This window comes from Anser anser (genome assembly GCF_964211835.1).
Source record: "Anser anser genome assembly, chromosome: 5".
Taxonomy (NCBI): Eukaryota; Metazoa; Chordata; class Aves; order Anseriformes; family Anatidae; genus Anser; species Anser anser.
The window spans coordinates 42,845,549-42,865,904 of NC_139725.1; the positions used below are offsets into that span (position 1 = coordinate 42,845,549).

The 20,356-nt window shown below is 41.5% G+C and overlaps 1 protein-coding gene across 3 annotated transcripts; it reads right to left on the reverse strand.

Moving 5' to 3' along the window:
* Window positions 1-663: 663 nt before the first annotated feature.
* On the reverse strand, window positions 664-20,200 carry MLH3 (mutL homolog 3). 3 transcript variants are annotated; one of them, XM_083839397.1, is made up of 13 exons: window positions 20,075-20,200; window positions 16,235-19,564; window positions 12,967-13,065; window positions 12,213-12,283; window positions 11,207-11,311; window positions 9,308-9,380; window positions 8,605-8,676; window positions 7,442-7,550; window positions 4,289-4,448; window positions 2,997-3,020; window positions 2,725-2,803; window positions 1,621-1,772; window positions 664-1,007 (listed from the first exon to the last, which is right to left on the reverse strand). In XM_083839397.1, the coding sequence occupies exons 2-13, from the start codon at window positions 19,503-19,505 to the stop codon at window positions 921-923; spliced, it is 4,302 nt and encodes a 1,433-aa protein (XP_083695523.1). In that variant the 5' UTR covers window positions 19,506-19,564; window positions 20,075-20,200; the 3' UTR covers window positions 664-920. The 3 variants fall into 3 exon arrangements, with proteins under 3 accessions (XP_083695523.1, XP_083695524.1, XP_083695525.1); XM_083839398.1 differs by lacking the exons at window positions 12,967-13,065; window positions 20,075-20,200 and having other exon boundaries at window positions 16,235-20,008; XM_083839399.1 differs by lacking the exons at window positions 664-1,007; window positions 1,621-1,772; window positions 2,725-2,803; ... (2 more) ...; window positions 7,442-7,550; window positions 20,075-20,200 and adding an exon at window positions 7,566-7,783 and having other exon boundaries at window positions 16,235-20,011.
* Between the last annotated feature and the right edge of the window lie 156 nt (window positions 20,201-20,356).

Consider the following 20,356-nt stretch of genomic DNA (forward strand, 5'->3'; position numbering starts at 1 on the left):
CTGGAATAGAAATTCCCTTCTTGATGAAAGGCAGGCTTTCAGGAGCCCTGTCAGCAAGCTTGTTCGCCTCTGCGTCACAAGGCAGAGCTCAAGCTCTTGCTTTGCTTATTGTGGTCTGAGGGGCTTCCTTCCTGTTTGCTGGTGGGCGACTGTGATGATTCTTCTTGGGCAGGCATCTTGTCTCCTTCTGAAAGCTCTTGCTTTTTGTGAGGGGCAGCAGAAAGTCTATGGGGGCAGCAGATGTAAATACGTGATTTATTTTTTAAACTAGGTTTTAACACAGAACAAGGATGTCTGTGATTTAAATAAAAGGCATCTCTTACTGTTCTGAAATAATCTCTTTTCTAGCCTAGGCTGAGATGCAAAATAGAACAGGAACATGTTCAAAAAAACAACAACAAAAAACCTGTCTACTGTAAGAAATGCTGTGAGGGATTTAGTTCTTTCTGTAGGGGTATGTTTCTGTACCCTGTGAAAGTGGGGCTATGCTAGGATTTAGGAATCCATTACTCAAGAATGCAACTGCAGGGAGATGGAGAAAACAGCTGGGTGTGTCATTGACTGCCTACTTAACTAGAGACACTTTTTTGATCCCAAGTTGGCTTGTGTTTACTATGAAGCCAGTCAGTCCTCATTCCAACCACTGCCAGGAGTCCACAGAAATAGTTTAGTGTTAATTTTATTAATAAATACCTCCTCAATTTCAAAGCACTATAAAATCCATTAATTAAAAGTCTCTTCTCTATTATGCAGAATCCTGCTGTGCTTGCAGTAACTGTGAGTGGCTGCAACTTGCCCTTGATAGTCAAGCAGTGACGTGACCCAGGTTTACAACACAGTTCCTTAACGTTGAAGATGCTTCTCCAGGCTTCAGGGCTGGGCTTCTGCCATGTTCTCCTGGCTGCTCTCTGCTTCCTAGGTCAGTACTTGTTTTGGTTAGGGTCTTTGCTCCCAAATAGGTGCCATGCTCGAACCATCTTCCGCAGTCTAGCCAAATTAGGTTTAGGCTGGAGGGAAAAGTATGAAGAAGCACTAAATCATAACTAAATCAACTTCAATGCCTCCATGCTCTTTGCCCTAATACAGACGTTCCCAGTTTTTGTCATATCTAATTCAAAGTCCCACATGACTTCCAACAGAATCTAATTTAATAACCTAATATAGTGTAGTATTCATAGGAGAGGAGTTTGTTTTTCTTTTCCAATTTTAAAGAAATGTTGCTATTTCTTTGCTTCTTTCCCCATTTTATGGCGTCTTAAACTTTGGTAAAATAGGTGTTTGTTTAATCTTTAGCACGTTTGCTACTAGCAGAATATCAGAATTTACGTGTTTTCCAAATTTTACACTTAAAAACCACAACTGCTTTAAATCTATGCTCAACTTCAACCACTAGTGAACCTCCTTCAAGTCGGTGTGACCATTCAAATGGAATACGGTAAAGTCTAAAATGTTTGCAGGACAGAGGTTTAATTTTCTCATTTTTTATTTTACTGATAACAGCTCTGTGAAAGTTCATGTAAGATACAGACAGTGCAGCTCTGTTCTAGTTCTAACACGCACATACAGGATAAGCCTCATAATCCAGGGCATGCTGCCTTCTTTCAGTGCCCCACACAGTACCTGTATTTCCTGCTGTAGATGGTCGATGTCTGCAAGGGGCATCATGGAAGGCCTTCCGTGAGCACACTGGAAGGGCAGCTGGCAAGAGGACAAAGCTTCAATGAGCTGACAGCTCTCCTCCAAAGTCAAACTGTCGTTGAACTTAATAGCTCCTGGAATAAGAGAAAATTCTTGGATGTGCTGCCTGAGAGAATTCAAACCACCTCCTGCTGCTGCATGAGGATCAGCTATCCAAAGCCTAAACTGTTTCACCTCACCCAAGTCTGATAGATGGCAGGATTATTAGATTTTTGGCTTTTCAGATGATGTTGCAAGAAGCAAAGGAGCTTTTTTTTTTTCCCTAAGGACTGAAGATGCACATAAAGGCAGTAAAACCAGAAGACAGCTACTACCAGTTCCATAGGCCTTATCAGCTTTATATGTCTGCCACTGACAGGCATCACTTCCAGACCCAAATGCCAGCCCTGCTCCTAAGTCCTTTCTCACAAGGGGACGCTTAGCGGCATCCACAGGAAATCAAAGCAGAAAGTTAAGGAGTCAGAGCAGAGGTGCCTGCAATCTTTAGCCTTCACAGATTGGCAAGACTATAAACATCCTGCCTTTCAGCCGTGGGACTTTTTTAGATGTAAGAAGTTGGACTATACTGTCTGCCATTTGTAGAATACAATGATACAGCATGAAAATAGATGCTTTTGGTTCACGTTTACCCTTTCAGCATAATCTTCTTAATCCTTTACATAACACAGAAACTGCCACAAGGGGCTAGACCTAGTGCAGTAAGTACCTGTAAGGAAGAACTGTTACTTGGCTGAGAGCTCCCATGGATGAGTGCGTCTCAGTGAATCAAACACTATTTTATCAGTGTTTCACATGTGGATTGGAAAGTACTTCAGGCCCACACAAATAAACTAGTGCAGTGTTGTTTGTCCCTCACAGTACTGTCCACAAAGAGACCATTATCTCCTCATCCCTATGAAACTGTAATCCTGGAATTCCTGCAGACATTCTGAAACTACTGCCCCAGGGAGAATGCTGTGTAGAAACAGGTTAAAAAAATAAATATAAAGAAGGAATGCAAGAAAAGAAAAAGTACAGTTCTCCTACCATGACAGGCTTGGGAAGCTAACACCTTCAGAAGCGTCAGAGGCAGTGTCCCTCGTGCTCGTCCTGTGGTCTGCACTAGCTAGAAGTAGTAAGGGAACATCATCTTACATTCCACTTAATACGAAAAAAAAGAAAAGGAGAACTATAACGAGAATGAGCTAAAAACGAGCTAAGTCCACATCTCTCTTATGGTGCTTATTGCTTATTCCCTCTGGTTTGTGCAATAAGCTTTGCATTATACCAGTCAACTTTAGAAGCAGACAGCTACTCACCTCCACTTGTTCTTGAATAAACTCCTGGAAAGAAAAAGGTAAAATGATGAGTTGCTATTTCTCCCTTTCATTGCCCATACCCGCTTTGTCCACGTTTGTGTATAATTTAATGCATAAATGCCAATATTCCCCAGGAAAAATGATGCAGTTGCTTGTACATTGACCACAGTGTGAAAGATCTCAGCACAAGTCCTGACATCTCACAAATATCTTGTCAGCCTTGACACTAATCACTTGGTTTCTCTCTGCATCAGTTTCCTGTAGAAACATACTCTAATATATAGAATATTATATAATAGACCCTCTATATACAAAATATATATAAATATACTTGCAAAATGGATATAATGGAACTCTCATACCTCAGAGTATAATATATACATGCTCACTTTGAATTATTGCCCTTTCTTCTTTGAATAATAGTCCATGTGGATTTAATTTCTGATGTCTAAGATATAGAGAACTCTTAATCATGAATAGGTGCTACTAGGCCTAATTAAAATAAAAAGGACCACACAATAGGTCTGCCAAAACACTCATGAGATCTTGAAGTTTCAGCTAAGAAAGAGTGCTGGTGAAGGACAGACATGATCTGCAGCTACCATTCAAAAAAAAAATAATACAAAAAAAAGCACTCTGCCACCACTTTCAGGGCTCTTGGCACACTGGGAGAGAGCATTTTGACTCCTACCTGATTCTAGCAGGGTTGGAAAAATGAATTCAATCAGATGAATTGTCTTTTTTTTTCCTTCTTTTCATATCAAGAGATGAGTGGCAAGACTGGACTGATTCACAATGGCTCAGCCTAGTGGCTGAATATGGTACTCCAGAAACAATTTTTAAGGAGAGTCCTTGTTCCACTGACAATTGTGGACAACTGTTTACAATAGAAACTGCAAGCAATCAGTTCAGCATTTTTTTTCTTCAAACCGCAGAACATCTGGAACAGCAGCTTTTAGAAAGCTGAACTGCCCATGCAGAGATTTCATGAAAATCCTAACAAATATTTCCATACCAGCAATAATAATTGTTTCACTGTTCTTTCAAGCGTTCAAGAAGGATGAGCAGTAAACTGATGAAATATCTGAACTGCCTACTCTTTTTCTCAGTTTTTTGACTATTCCGAGTCTGAATCAGACTCCTATCATTGCTGTTAAAGGTCAGGGACTTCAGTATGGGACTATTCAGCTACTAAAAGAGATGGCACCCACACTGGCTGTAACTCTCTCATAACAGCGATTAACACAGAAAGCCAGTATCACAAATTGCTCTGATCCACATCCATAGCTAACCTCCACAATGCTTTCAGTGACAGGTGGTCTTTTCCGTCGTAATTCATTGGCCTCTCTTTCTATAAAACACAGCGGCACTTTCTTGACTAGAATCAAGGAGCTGTTGGTCTCAGGAAATGATAATTCAAGGCCCAGGTCCTTCAAATTTTTGTAGCAGCATCTGAGGAGAAAAATAAAGCAAAACAACAGAAATATGACAGAACCAGCTACATCTCCACAGCATGCCTAAATATTTCTGCCTTTTTTTTCTTCTTTCCTGCAACAGTTTCCAATCTTGAAAACTACACCTCACAAGATTCCAATTAATTTTGCCCTTCCACTCTACATTCACCTACGCTTTTCACTCTAATCAACTGTACATATTGCATGCTCCACAGCTAAAAGATCTAAGAGTTCTTTTATTATGCAGAGAACTTTGTATTTAAATTTATAAATCTTTCTTTTCTAAAGATGCAGCAGGTGTCTGGTTCAAGCAAAAATTACCAGCTCATCGTACAAATAGGAACATGCACATACCCCCTTCAAATATAAGAACTGCACATCATAAAGACTGCTTTAAGTCTAACCTAAAAAACTGATTTCAATTGACATGTAATAGCAAATGCTTACAACAGAAAAAATATTGCAAGAAATTTACGCTGGTTTAAAGAACTTGCGTCCTGTTAATAAACAAAGAGAGCCCAGGAACGAACAACTTTTAGTTAATCTGACATTTGTCACCCTGTGGATGGAAAAACACATACAAAAACTGGACTTCGCAGTCAGATGAAAACTTGTCATTGAAGAAAAGGAATAGCCAGCAATTATCATCAACAATAGTAAAAAAAATTATAACAATATATATATATATTTTTATTCACTCAGGGAACATTCACTTAAAATAAAGGTGGTGAAGGTTAGTTATAGAAAAGAGATTCTCTGAGCAAAAAAGAAGCTATTCCAAACTTACTGAAATCAATCATTAGAATAATGCAATTACCAGGCTCCACACAGAGATGACTTGTGTAATTCTAACAAGGACAAGGAGACCAAGTATAAGCCTACAGTGAGAGCAAAAAAAGTCAAGAAGTCCATCGTGGTGAAATGACAGAATCCACGGAGCTAGTGGAGTCAACAGAACCCCCCCCCTTTTTTTTTAAATAAAAAAGGAAGTTCAAGAGAGTAAGCAGAACAATGCATTACTGCAACAATTAGTAGACAAATAACAGAATCAAAACTGCAGGTGAACCAGAAGTCCACCAGCAAGCACAGCTGAAGAGAAAGATCTTTCAGGAAAGTTGATATATTTCAATACATTGACCTTTACTCTGCAAGCAACATCAGCATTTAGATTTTCCATAGTGCTTTTAATTAATAACTTTTAGTACAGTTAATCTCACAGACTGGTTGTAAATACTGATAAACTAAAGAGCAACACAAAAAAACACCAGTAAGCCAACAGCAGTATATGCCATCAGCAGAAAGCTTCTTGAATCAATTATCTTATGTGGCAATAGGAGATCACAACTGGCATTCCAATATGCTGAATAATTTAACCAGCTTCCATAAAAGAAAACCATGCCTCTCTGTTTTACTTTATCTTACTGATTTTTTTTTAGTATGCTTGTGATATAGTTGTTGAAAAGCAGTGTCTCAGAGAATTTATTTGGGCCTTCAAAAAGCCTTTGAAAGTGGCTAGAAATGCAAGTCTGATGAATTAAAATGTTAAGTGAAAAATGGAAAAACTGGATTTACTGCTCATAAGGGCAAATTAATGCAAAGTACCAGGAATAATTTGATCTATGCTTATATTTTGTTGGTTTCTACATTAAACAGCAAAAATTAAAAAGTGTTTTACTGTCACAACAGTTCAATAAACAAGCAGTTCGTGTAAGCAGCAGTAGCCGAAAAAAAAAGTAGACAAAATACCAGGTGTATATATGCACCCGTATATGTATAACAAACAGAAGATATGGGAACAATTGTAAAGCTATTGTTGAAAGCAGTGGGATACTGCCGTTTGGTATATTGTATTCAGTTTTGGCCACCCAGTCTCAAAAGTAGGTATGTCAAACACGGAAGATATTCAAAGATGAGTGTAAAAATAATTCCAAGTTGAACAAGAGGCATTAAAAATATGGTGATGTTGGCAAGAATATCATTAAAAGATAGGAACAACAAAGGCATCCAAATATTGTTGAACTACGAGCAGCAGCGGTTACATTCTCACATTTTTCCATACAGCAGGTGGTGAATAATAGTGCTTTACCCTTTCCTCTGGAATTTCTGGTATTAGCCATCGTAACACACGAGTTACCAAGCAGACATAGCAGTGATACCATTATGATCAGAATACACACAAAAAGGGCTTTACACCAAACAAGTGCATCTCTATAAAGGGCAGCAATCTTAACAAGGAGTGATTTAAATGCTGACGAGTTTGACACAGACATCACAAAAAAAAGGGGGGGGGGGGGATGTCTGAAAATAGCAATGAGGTAGACCTGTGGAAGTTAACAGAGAACTTTGAACACAAAGAACATGAGAAAAAATACAAATGCACGTGGCAGGAGACAGTCAGGGATATTTGGGGGAAACAAAAATGATCGATTAGTGTCCAGTAGGTCTATAGTAGTCCAACAAAACATTTGCATCTTAGCCTAAACTCCTGCAGTACAAAAGTTAAGTATCCTAATAGCAACCAGGCTACCATTCTGAAACATTTGGGAAACAGTGCTCATTAGTTACTCTTGGCAGGCACCTAGGATTAAGGAATGCATTTTTGAAGGATTCACAACACAAGCTTTCCATAGCACATCCTCCTCCTCTCCAACAGTGCCTATTAAGTCGGTGCCTATGTCTACACTGGGAGCACTGCACTGCAGCGTGCACTTCCAAGTCCTGGTCCCTAGCCAGGAGGATCTGCTGCAGACTGCTGTGGTACTCTCCTGGCTCATGCCCCAGGGTTCACCTTCCCAGGGAAACCAGAGGGTATTGCAGTGGCATAAAGATGGCACACCAGAAGCACACTTATTTTCCACAGAACAGATATACCCAACTGGTCTCTGCTCAGGCAAGGACAAACAGCTGTGATGGTGACCTAAGTTATATAGAGAGATCTTCCTGGTCAGCAGAGCCTTCTCCCAAAGTTTAGAGCGACTGGCCATTACTAACCGTAGAATTCTTCTTTGCTCTTCTGTAACTTCAATCTCCATAGGGGGAGAGATGGAGGAGGACAGTAATTTCTTCTTGCCACATGCTGCAGCTTCCTTCTCATAGGAATCTGTGAATGAAACATTTGGAAGTATCTCTCTTTGAATATTTACGCAGGCATTACCCTTAACGACCCTATGGTTTGGCATGTAATCCTCTGTTTGGATTTAAAAATGACCACAGAATGCCTTCTCCTGAAACTTGTGGAGGACTGGGAATGTCACAAACCAGACATCTAGTCTCTGGGGAGGGGTTGGTTAATGCCACTTTGTTTTTTCCCACCATTTCCAAAAAAGAGTCACCCTAAATAGCAAAAAAACAAAAAAAAAGTAAAAATCAAAACAAAACAAAACAAAAAACCCAACAACCCTACTGATATATTTAGTTCAACTCACAGAGAGCATTTTTTCCACAGAAAAATCTCTCATAAAAGGCATTAAAATACTATTCATTAAGCATCTCTCCCTTCAGTCTAACTTTTTTTCAGTACCTGACCAAAGAGAGCAGATTTCCTGGAATCCTCTCTGCAGGAACTGCATAGTATTTCTCAGTGAAAGAGAAGGTCAATGATTTTTAAGTACTTGGTGGATAGCTATTGTGCTTTCTAATACTGAAACTAATGGCTAATGAGCTTACAGAAAAGACCATTATCCCCCCCAGTTTCAGAGTGAGGAAATGTTAGGCTTTAAGCATGGTATTCAGCTAAAAAGGAACCAAATTAACTGTGCTCCTTACTCTGCACCCCACGTCTTATTCTTCACAGCATAACCACATGCTCTTATTGATGTTGTTCTATTTCCTGTTCATTGTTTTTCCTATCAGTCTTCCTGCTCTTTCATTATGTCAGGACTATTTTAGTTTGATAGTTCTGTGGGTAGGGTGCATACCTTCTGTTTTTGGAAACGCTGTAACAATTTTCAGCTGCCAATGCTATGAATGCTACCCATACTGAATGGCTGCGTTCTGACAGGGATCAGGGTCAAGATGACAAATCAATATCCTACTGGTTCGATATATCCCAGACTTATCCTTATGACAAGTTAGTTAGCAAGCTTTCCCGTTAAGATAGCTCTTGTTTGCACCTTCCTGTGCACTACCTTTCCTAAAACCACCTGAATCCTCACCTGCAATAAGCTGCTCCAAGCGGATCCGTTCATGTGCTGCATGTTGGTCCACCAAAACCAAGAGGTTTCCACCTAAAAATGTAGCACAATAGATTAGAAATAGGCAACTTGATACCAGCAACTGCACAGGCTGGAAAGAAGAATGACCACTCCCTAGAGGCCGCATTTAGAAGTTAAGTACCCACTAGTTTTACAAAAATGAAGTGAGAAGGCAGAACAAAGTCACTACAGAACTGAAATTCAGTGATCCAAATGGAGCATTTAAATTAAGGGTAGCTAGATTAAGTCAAAAAATCTTGTCTATTGACGTCTTCATCTAACTTCAGAATGAGAGCTGAGGTCACCCACAAACTGTTCTATTTAATACAGTCTTTAAAAACATTACAAAAACTACTGATTTTGAATGCCTTTTTTGTACAGCTTCAGCAGGCTGTGGCAATGAATATGTCCAGACAATGTGAACACAGTCTGAAAGACGTTAGTAATTTGAGTATAATCTATTTTTATAACACTAATCTGAAGGCAGTAGGAACGTTCAACAACATCCAAAATAAAGAGTAAGAAGATCCAGGCAATTTCATGTGAAGGCTAACATTTTGCTCTACTCACAATATCATCCCAAGACAAGAGGACAAGCAGGACTGTGTTCCCTCTGCAGTATAACTACATTTGAAACCTAACTCAACTTAATAACTACTCTTACCTTCCTTTTTATCCATTTCATTCCTAGTGTTGATTACACAAGCAATAAATTTGTTGTCCACTTGCTGAAGAACCTGTAAGATACTCAGAACAATCATTACCCAGTGGTAAAATGATTTTTAAAATGAAGGTAAACAAAAGAAGATGACAATCAAAATAGATCAAACGCACAGAACAGGTATTACGATGATTAGGGGAGTGGGAATCACATCTTTTCTAATCTCAAAGGCTCAAGGAATTTGAGCTAGCAAAACTGAAACCGCGAAGATATAGAATTATTCTTTATAATAAAATGAGGGGCTAAATATGGAAAAGGCAGAAATTAATTGGCTAAAATATAACACTGGCTGGTCAAATGACCGTAAATTGGTCATGAAACAGTTTAGTCTGGAACTATAAGAAAGTTGCAAAATAGCCAAGAAAACAATTCTGGATCTGTCTTTTCAAAGACAGTTGTAAAGGCAAGAACTGCAAGGTGGGGCTGGAAATTTACAGAATGGATTAAACGGTGGTGTAGAAGCCTCCTTGGGAATCGAAGCTGTACACAGCAACTCTAAGTATCTGAACTCTACGTATCTCTACTATCTCTAAGTATCTGATCTGCTGACATCACCAAAAAAAAGCATAAACAACCTTCTATAATCTGAGCTGTGTCTAAGAGCTTGTGCTGACCATCTGTAGGAGCCAGGAAGCATTTTTTTTGCCTCTTTCTTTTGCCTAACTTGCCTTTGAGAGTTGCTTCCACCTTCTCTTCAAGCATCATAAATCAACCTAAGCTAGAGATGGAATACTGCGCAGTGATGCACAATGCTTTGAGTATCTAATTTTTATATTTAAATTAACAGATAAAGGGTTAGGGAAGAATTTCTCCCTCAGTCACATGGCCAGAGCTCACTGGGAATACTGTCTCACTATCCACACACTGTACAGCCCTAGGTAAAAATGAATAGATGATCCTGTTTCTTTGAAGGGATACAGGACATTAATGATTCTTCTGCTTTACAGCTTTCTTCTCTGGTCTTTTTGAAACATAACCCGTTTCCTGTAATAAGTTTATTTACCCATGTTATTCTTGTACACACAACATAAGTGAGAATCATTTACGTTCTTCTCCACCCCGGAGCTTAACATTACCATGTCCCATCCGTCAGAATCTGCAGTCTCAAAGTCAGCAACCTGATCACATGAGAATAATGCTAATTTGGCTTACAAGCCTTTAGTCATTAATAAGTAACACACGGAGAGAATTCACTTTGACATTTTTATCCAGGCAAACTGTCAAACAATGTAAGCTGCAGCCATACGTTTACGTCAGCTTTTAAGTTAACGACCAAAACATTCAATAAAAAAGCATTAAAATAGTTCAGCTTCATGCCATGATGCCATTTTGAAGAATCACTTCTCAGAGCAGCTATAAATCTTAAAAGGAAATTTCAAGTCTTTCCAGGAAATCTGGGATTTGCTTTTGAAACCACTGTGCTGAAGAATTAAATTTCTAAGGTCAATAAATATAGAACATGTAGGACACAGATTTCAGGGGAATACAAACTAGCAAATATCTTCAACGAATGTAAAAACCTGCCTGTTGAATGATCATTTAGTTAGCAGTGTTTCAAAGCAGTGGCAACAAGGCTGCCTCTTGGTTTGATTTAACCATACAGTCAAGGACTTTTAGTTGCTTTGCAGATAGCTGATTATCCATTAGAAGATACTAAGATCTCACATGACATACATGTCTGATAGTACTGCACACCAACCGAAATTTCTGTTTGTGCTTGTGAAAATTAAGGATATGATCTATTTCCCTGGAGACCTCTCTGCTACAAGGCAGAAACTTCAGAAAACCCCACTTGCTGAATGGGAATTTTGGCATGAAAACTAGAAATAGATGATATTGTACCTGCATCGAATGGACCATGTCTTTGGTGAAACGATAGGGATACAAGATATTGTGAATTTTCACAGCCAGATTCTCTGCCTGACCGCTGGTCACATCCACAGCAATCTGTAAAAAGAGAATTACGTGGAGAGTTTATAGTATCATGCAGCCCGTGGAGAATAAGAAAAAAAATATCAGATTTAGGAAAGAACATTCTGGAGGTTGCTCTCTCTGTAGTTTGACAAACCAAGCTTTCTACATAAGAACAGCACTAGCTGAAGATACCATCTGGCAATCCCTCTGCTACTACCCCCATATACTTTCCCATCTGGCTATTACCTGCTAACTTCAAGGCATTCAGTTACTTGCAATTACCTACCAGAAAACCTGAAGCTAACAATCAGCCGACGCAAGCTGTCAGTAGATGAGATGAACTACCCTGAGATGACTCAGAGTACCTCACTGTAACAAACACACAAACAGACATTCCTCTGCAGAAACTCACCAGCAGGTGGTTTGCTACTCCATCTCCATTGTTTGCAGGTGGAAGTGGTTACATACGCATGTTTACACACACACACACAAATAACATGATGATTAAAGATAATGCTACATCACGACAACAAAAGAAGTCTGTATAAAAGCTCAAACATTGTCTCCCTCTCACATGCTAGAGCCCTGCCAGGCTACGCAAACAACTGCAGTAAAATACAATTTTGCCACCTGAAAACTTTTTATTTTAAGATGAACATTTCTGTAGAGGGAAAGACACCCTACAATAATGTTTTGCTTTTGAAAAGCAAAAGATTAGCCTGATATTTATTCAAAGTCTGAATATATGCACAAAAATGACTTACATATAAACCAGCTATAAAAACATATAATTGCAAGGTCTGTAGTCTAATATATCACTGAATAAATTATACACAACAGTTGCAATATATTTGCAATTTTGGTCCCCATGTCAGAAAGTAACAGAAGGATAAAATGATTCCTGTTTTAGCATGAGGTGCAAGATAATGCTTACCTCTGGGCAGCGAACAAAAACAGGATTATCCCATTCTGAAAGCAATGACTGGAGAGACTCGCCTTCAGCATCTGGGAAAGAACATACAGATAATACACGGACTGCCATCAGCCATCAATAGAAGGTACATTGGGTACCTCTACCTCACACAAGTATTATTATATTTTTTCTCCTTCAAAAAAGGGGGAGAACGTACAGATAAATAATGGAACGTGAGAAATGGGCTTCTCTATTGTCTGCTTTAACTAGAAAGGTCCCTGTGCAGCTTGCTGTCTCCTGAGCATGCTGCAGCACAATTCAACAGGCCCTTGAAGTGGCAAGGAAAATTAAAAAAAAAAAAAAAAAAGGCACCTGCTTAGCTACCCACTGCCCCTGGACAAAGCCACATACCAAAAAGGTGATTTCATCCTTTCCATCACAAAAAAAAAAAAAAAGAAAAGAAAAAAATAGTGAGGATTGAAGCTATTTTTCACATTCCAAGGTTGGAATGAGTACAAAGAAGGGGCTAGGTAATTATTCTTTAAACTTCTGACATAATTCAACAAAGAACTGGGTATTTCATCCTGTAAATAAGTACCCCCTAACCTGCCTTCAACCCTAAAAGAATTTTTTTTCCAGTTCTAGATCCGAGATGACTCACACAGTCCCATTGTTAACAGACCTTGAGTAATTCTGGGTTCCTGTTGGGACATCTGGGAGAATTCTTTGATTTGTTTTTACAACAGAACACTGTGTCCTGGAAAGCTGGCCCTACCTCTCCGATCCTGGCTTGCTAGGGTCTTCTCTTTTCGAGGTCTAGGAAGGAAGGGTAGCACAATCTCACTTCTAAAGGGATGGCACCTGCACTGAACCCCTAAACACAACACAAATTTACTGCTGCAGATTCATCAACATGCAAAACTACAAAAAGCTTATTATATTCTTATAAATGAGTGTGTGCTTAGCTCAGGCAAATTAGAGTGTTTCACAGATTTTGCCATCCAACATTGTGAAATAGCAGCGTATATGTAAAATACTGAGACTTATCAGACACACTTGCATGTGGAAATTTATTTAAAATATTACTGTGGCTTCTGCAAGCCTGCCCTTCTTAAAAATTGGCTGCTGCTTTAATCACATAAGAATTACTTCCAGAATTAGTGCAATCAGAAGTGTTACAGGAAGGAGAGGGCATATGGTAAAATCTTTCAGATATCAAAACACTCTCGACTTTCAGGAATGGCAAACTGTCAGCCCATCACCAGTCCCATCAATACTTGGTGCAGTTATCAGCAACTTGTAAGACTACAAACTACAAGCTCGTGAGACCGCATAAGATATCAGAGTTAGCCTAACATGTTCCTACCCACCCAGAAATGATTTATTGATATTATAAACCTGCACTGTTATCAAGATTATTAAGAAAAGTGGCTCTGATTTCCAGCACAGCGGTAAACATTTCACCCTTCCTTTGGTACAATTCAGCCTTCTATTCTTTGTGAAATAATAACGAATTAATAAAGTTCCTTTCTACTAAGAAATTACGGGTGTGCATGCAGGAAAAGTGGCAGTGATAAAGCCAAAGAAAACCAGCTGTGTGCTGATAAGCTCGGTATGAAAAAGCCCTGTGAGATCCTACAGCCAGCTCATAGACTCCTGACTGCTGGCGTTACCCCAGGAAAGCCCGGGGATGGTTCTGCCCTGGGGACTGAGAATCCTTTCAAGAATCCAAACCGGCAGTCCCACACAGGAAGGTAACTCGGCGTCCAAGTGCCCCAACACCTAGTCACTGACTCTTACTGAACAGAGGGCAAGATGGCCTGCTGTGATTTCCGGTAAACCGGGACAAAATGAGGAATTCCATCTCTTTTAGACATTGGTAGAACTCTTATAGCTATTGCCATGGAAAGGTGTTACCCCTCGAGTTCACAGGAGCATCTGTCATTTCTGTGAACAGGAGCCCAGTGTTTACACATGTAACAAACAACGGGTCATTTCCCTGCTTCTTGTTGCCGGAAAACCCTGAGCAGGACGTACACAGCTCACAAAGGATTGTCTTGCCCAACAGCCAGTGAGAATTCAGAGCTGGCAAGGATATTATTAATATGATTCTTCTGATGGGTTACATCAGAAAAGGTGCTGAGGAGAACTCATCTACTTCAGACACGCAAACCATATACAATTAGCACACTAGAATACTGATTTTCACTTGCCCCAATTAGCTTATTAAAATATATTGGTGCCAGGACATATCGATCAATAATGTAATAAAAGTAACAAAAAACGCAGATATAGCTGACAACAAAGACCAAGCTGAACTGGGATGTCAACCTAATACAAAGAATATTAACCTAGTACAAATGCGCAGCATCAGATTGTTCAGAAAGCCATTTGATAATGAAACAAAGCTTGATAAATTTTCCTGGAGTGGCCAGCTTAATCTGAACAAAGACCCCTAAGTCTAACTGGGGAAATCCAGCATTTCTGTCGAGCACATGGAGTAGATGGGATGTGACGAGACAAGATGGCAGCCAGCCACTGGTGTGATGGCTGTGGAGGATATCCGTAAGAGGACACGGATTATTCTTACCTCTTTCCACCTGCCACCACCCAGTGTAATTTCCCTGAACTTGTGTGCAAGACACTCATCTTAGTAAGTCACCTGGCCTTGAAATTCTAAGTCAGCACCGGGGGTTACTGACACTATTCTAAAAAGCAAAATGAAAGTATCCATAGCATGCGAACACGATCAGGAATGCACTATACAAACATTTTGGATAGAAGATCGAGCTCCACGACTCCGTGCTTTGGCTCGCTACCAAACAGCTCTGGGGGCAGCGGAAATTGGTAAACCACAGAAATTAAAAGAAAGTGTTAGTCGGGGAACGTACATTTGCACTTCCAATTAGTTTTACCTAGTGAAAACACAGATGTTCTTCCCCTTGTAATAAATCTGCTTTAATGGAATACAATAAATATTAAGAACTATTGGCATCAATTATTATCCTTAAAAGGAAACAACACCTGAAACATCTATTGCACCAAATTTTCTATGACTGGTGATGAGGAAGTAAGAGACAAAAAGGGGAACAAAACAGAGGCTATCACAATTGATTAGCCAAATATTTCACAGAACTACTGGAAACGAGGCCAAGCTACTTTTTCAAAACAAATTACATAGAAGAAAATATAGCCTTCAAGTGGAATGGCTGCATCTTTGGTCAAAATATTTCTGTCTATAGACAGAATGAAGAACAATTTTGAATAGATCTATTAATGGAAGGGAAAATTATCAAAGACATTATTCTACCAAGCCAGATATGGAGGACACAGAAAGCCAAGACCAACAGCTAGATCAATGAGGACTTGTAAATGTTCCACCACTGACAAAACAATACAATGCAGCGCCCTGTAACTTCAAGAAAAGCTCCACCATCAAACTGCCAACAATGCTGTACAACATCGCCTGCAACACAAAGCGTGAAGGAACAGCCTTCCAACATCCGTGGAACAGACTGAGCATTCTCAATAAAATGTCAGATTTTTGTTCATTCTTCAAGGGTTGTTTTCAATTTTATAGGTGGGTTGAAAAAAGGGTCGTTTTTGTGGTTTAATATGGGGCTCACAGTAACAACACATTCTTGGAATCATTTAGGACAAAATGTTAAAAAAAACACAATATATTTCTGGTACACTTATTTTGAAGTAGGTCTTGCTTTATAAACAACAGCAATTATATATAACTGGGATCACAGTAAATGCCATGATGCCCAGTGAACACTAGGCAGCTGCCTGTTAATTGACAAGGTGTTGCCATTTCTTTCTACTGTTTTATTTAAAATTACTTTTTTGACATCTTGAATGTTAATGTTTTTCTGTCTCCACAGTCTCCAACACTCTTCTGTTTTCCATACAGCTATTACACCTAAAATAGTGGGTATTTCAATATTGATTGCCAAGTGCTACCAGCAAAGTATTTTATGCACCTAGCAGAACACAAATTGTTTTTCTCGTTCTGTTTTTACCCCAACGCACCCTCTTACCATTCTCTGAGACAACATTCACAGCCATTGTCGTTATATCTTTAACGCAGGCAGCCTGAAATCCTTCAGCAGGAGGAGTGCTGTAGGTGCTCAGTCCAGTTGCTGTATTGATGTATATCGTCTTACCCGATGAAGCATCAAAATCTTGCAGCCAGTCAGAACAACGCAAATCATCTCTGGGGTCGCCTCTACTTGTGTTGTCTGCAGAGAATGCCAAGTTACTTGGGAAGGTTACACAGGGAACCTCGGTATCTTTCAGGTTTTGATTTGAGTGTTCAGCTAACACGCTTTTATCTTCACAGATCACATTAGGATAATCTTTTTTTGCTGGTAAAGGTAAAACACTGCTTGCAGAGACTGCGTATTCCCCTTCAGTGCTGCTGAGTGGTGATGAGCTGACAGTGTGCTTCGCGGGTTCTGCTCTCGTATCGTCTGATGGCTGGCAAGCATCCCCCCTCATGTTTTCCACTGCTGATTCACACATTTGCCGTGCGTTATACAAACCATCATTATTTGAAGATTCAAGAACAAAAGAGTGGCTATCTTTTCCACTGGAATCTGTTTGGAATTGCTCACCAAGTTGTTTTACTTCTTTGTGGTCGCTTTTCATTCTGGACAGTTTGGATGATAATGATCCTGGAGATCTTCTACTACTTATGTTTGTTTTACTAACCTCTGAGTAATCAGACAATGTCAAAGGGCTCTGACAAACGGCCCGTTTGTCTGGTGAAACTTCTCCACTGCAGACTAAAGTCTCATCCAAAGATCTCACAGGCTGGCTGTTATTATTAGAATCCGTGCGTTCCAAAGTCGGAGTCTCACAAATACTCAAGCCACCGTGGCCATCATTCTGCTTCTTGGAAAAGTCACGGTTAGCTTGTGAATTAAAAATGGGGACACCAGATTTGCTCTGCTCTGCTAACGGCGTTGGCAGCATACACTTGACTCTCCCGTAATATCTCCTGAACTTTTCTAGTGAGCCCAGCTGTGTGGATAGGCTCAGCTTCTTACAGGGCTGCGGTCTTGGTTCAGCTATTTGTTTTCTAGGACTTTTTGTAGCTTTATTGTGAGGATTACCTAAAGATGTTGCCAGTGGCAATTCTGTAACATCAGATGTTTCATAATGTCTTTTACTGGCAGCAGTGGGCACGGCTGTCCCCTCGCCCACCTGATTTGACAAACTTTTGTTCTCTGACTGCTTGCTTCCATCAGCCGTGCATACTTCTCTGCTGCAGAGAGGTGCGTATTCTTTATTTGTATTACTGGAAATATCCTTAGCATTTAAAGCTGGAGTGGGAAAACTCACTTTGTGCCTAAACGTGTGCTTGGCAGTGACAGCGCCAGGTCTACTGTGCATGTTTAACGCAAGACTTGTCTCTGTTTGTTCACGCCCACGTGAGGGTTCGTTTTGCACAACATGTGTTTTGAGGCCTACAGAACTCATTTTTTTGGGTACTGAACTAGCAGCTCCCCTTCCGGCATCATCCACCACTTCAGTTGTTTCCCTGTCTCCTTTTCCTGCATTAGACAGCCTTATCAATGAACTTCCAGAGACAGTTTCAGACTCTGTTGCTGTATCAGTAGGGTCTTTTCTCTCAGACAGCCACCGAATAATATCAGTATTCGAGTTACGGACCGTGTTGCTTTTCTGCACTACTCTGTCTTGCTTTCCCACATCTTTTACGTAGTTGTCTGCACAACGCTGCAGGTCACGACGACTGTCTATTTTTATTTTTGCTGATCTGGCCCCTTCAGTGAAACAGGAATGGAGATTTTCTGAAGATCTGAGGTGAGCATCAGGCACTGTTTGGGAACAATTAGCGTCTTTTGGCTCCTGTTCTGAGATATCTGATATAGTGAAATTAGAAGCTGTGTCATCTCTGCTGGGCAGTGGAATCTCTGCTTTACTGTTCCTACACGGATCAGTTGGTTTGTCAGTCCTTTGATTTGAGGAAACTTCAATTTCCTGTGGATTTTTATTTGGCTCTGTAGCATTTGAAGATGTTTTCCCCATCGTGGATTTTCTTTTGACATCTTTTGATTGCAACTTACATATTTCATAGGAATCCAAAATTTCATCACATGCTTTCTTAAAGTTTTCTTGGATGCTCTTCTCAGAGAGCGAGGGCTTCGGAACTGGAGCATTATACAAACAAAAGTCATTATCTTCGTTAAATTCTCTGATGTCCTCGCTACATGGTTCAATAAATAAATGTTCTCGCTTCAAAAACATTTTCACTCCTTCCTCTACACAAGCTAGAAGTGCATCCCAGTTCTGGAACTCAATCAGAGTTTTTGCAGGTTCCAGACACACATCGTAGTCACTGTACGCACAGGACACATTGAGAATAAAGATCCCGTACAGCTCTGGGCCACTACGATGGCGACCAGGACTTGAGCAAGCCTGTCTGTTTGCAGGGCCACTTTTTGCTTTGCAAATGACACTTTGTTTTCTTAATAAAAAATCAATTAGTTTGTGTAGTCTTGTCTTTAAAACAAGCCTCCTATTCACATACAAGAACTGCATGTTCTTGTTGTAATGTCCTTCAGCACTGATATAACCACTTATCTCAAATCCTCCAGACTTATGACTCACTTCTCTTAACTTCTGTGATCTGCCCAGCCCATAGATTTGACAAAACCGAGAGTAAACGTCTCTCGTCTTAGGGAGCTGAAGCACCATGGCACAAGAAACATCATTTCTTAAAGAAAGTGAAACAGAGGGATGCATCAGTGAAATTGCCTCTACTTTCTGTCTCACTCTCTCAAATTCCAGCACAGGATCCATGCACCTCCTCCTCACCGGTAGCTGATGGAACAGATTGCACACGGTCACTGTCGTTCCGCCACTTGGTCTGCTCAGCTCAGCTTCACAGACTTCCAGCGCATGCCCGTTGTGAAACAGTTTCACAAAGGTTTTTGCTGTCCTGCTGGTCTTTGATGAAACTTCCACGACGCTGGCCACGTTAGCTATGCTTGCCAGAGCCTCCCCTCTAAAGCCATAGTACATCAGGTTCTCCAGGTCTGCCACTGAGCTGCACTTACTAGTGAAATATCGCTTTCCCATTTTATGCAAATCATCTCTCCCCATCCCGGAGCCATTGTCCACCACCTGGATCTTAAAAGCTTCCAAATCCACCCTGACAGCTACACACGTTGCTTTGGCATCGATGCTGTTGAGGACAAGCTCCTCGACGCACTGCCCCAGCGAGGTGATGGTCACTCCGGAGCGCAGCCTGGCGCGCACATCTTCGCCCAGATGCTTGATCATGTCAAAGCCGGGTGGATGAGGAACTCGGGGAGATCACACCGCCATGTCCTTTCAGTTACCTGGGGGGGGGGAGGAAGAAGGTATAATTAAAGGATTAAAGGCCTGATAGCTGTGCTGCACTCACCCTTATAATGTGCCTGTTTTTCTCCTGTTTAAAGTTTTTTTCTGTGATTACCACCCCGCTCAGGCTTGGACTACAGGTCAGCCGGTGCCTTCAAGGCAGACGGCCAGAACCGGAGCGTGCGCCCCTAACAACGCACTTGCTCCCCAAATCCAACGCAACTAGAGGGAAACCCGGCCCGGGGAGGCCGAACCCACAGGCCTCCTGCTTCCGTCAGTACCGCACACGCACAGCACCGCCCGGGAGCAGCCCGGGGCCGCCCTCCCCTCGCCGCTCCCTCCACCCCCGGGGCCGGGCAGCGCCTCCCCGCTGGTCCCTGCCCCAGACCCTGCTCCAGCCCCTGCTCCAGCCCCTGCCCCTGCCCCGGTGCTGTCCCTGTCGAGCCCCGGTCCCGGCGCTGCCCCCTCAGCCGCCCGCCCGAGGCTCGGCGCGAGCCCCCACCCCCCACCCCAACGGCCGCGGCGCGAGCCCAACGGCCGCGGGGCGCCCCGCGGGAGGGCGGCGCTGAGGGACCCCGGCAGGGAGCCGGAGGCGCATGCGCGGCAGCGAGGCGAAGGCTCGCAGGGGCTCGCCGCGCCGGGACTACAGCTCCCGGCAGGCCTTGCGCCGGCGGCAGGGCATGATGGGGGGTGTAGTTTGCGGCCGTCCCTGCGCAGGCCTGAGGGGGACGGGAAGGGCGCAGGGGGGGGGCCCCGACGGGGCACAAAGGCTGCAAGGTGACAAGTCCCGG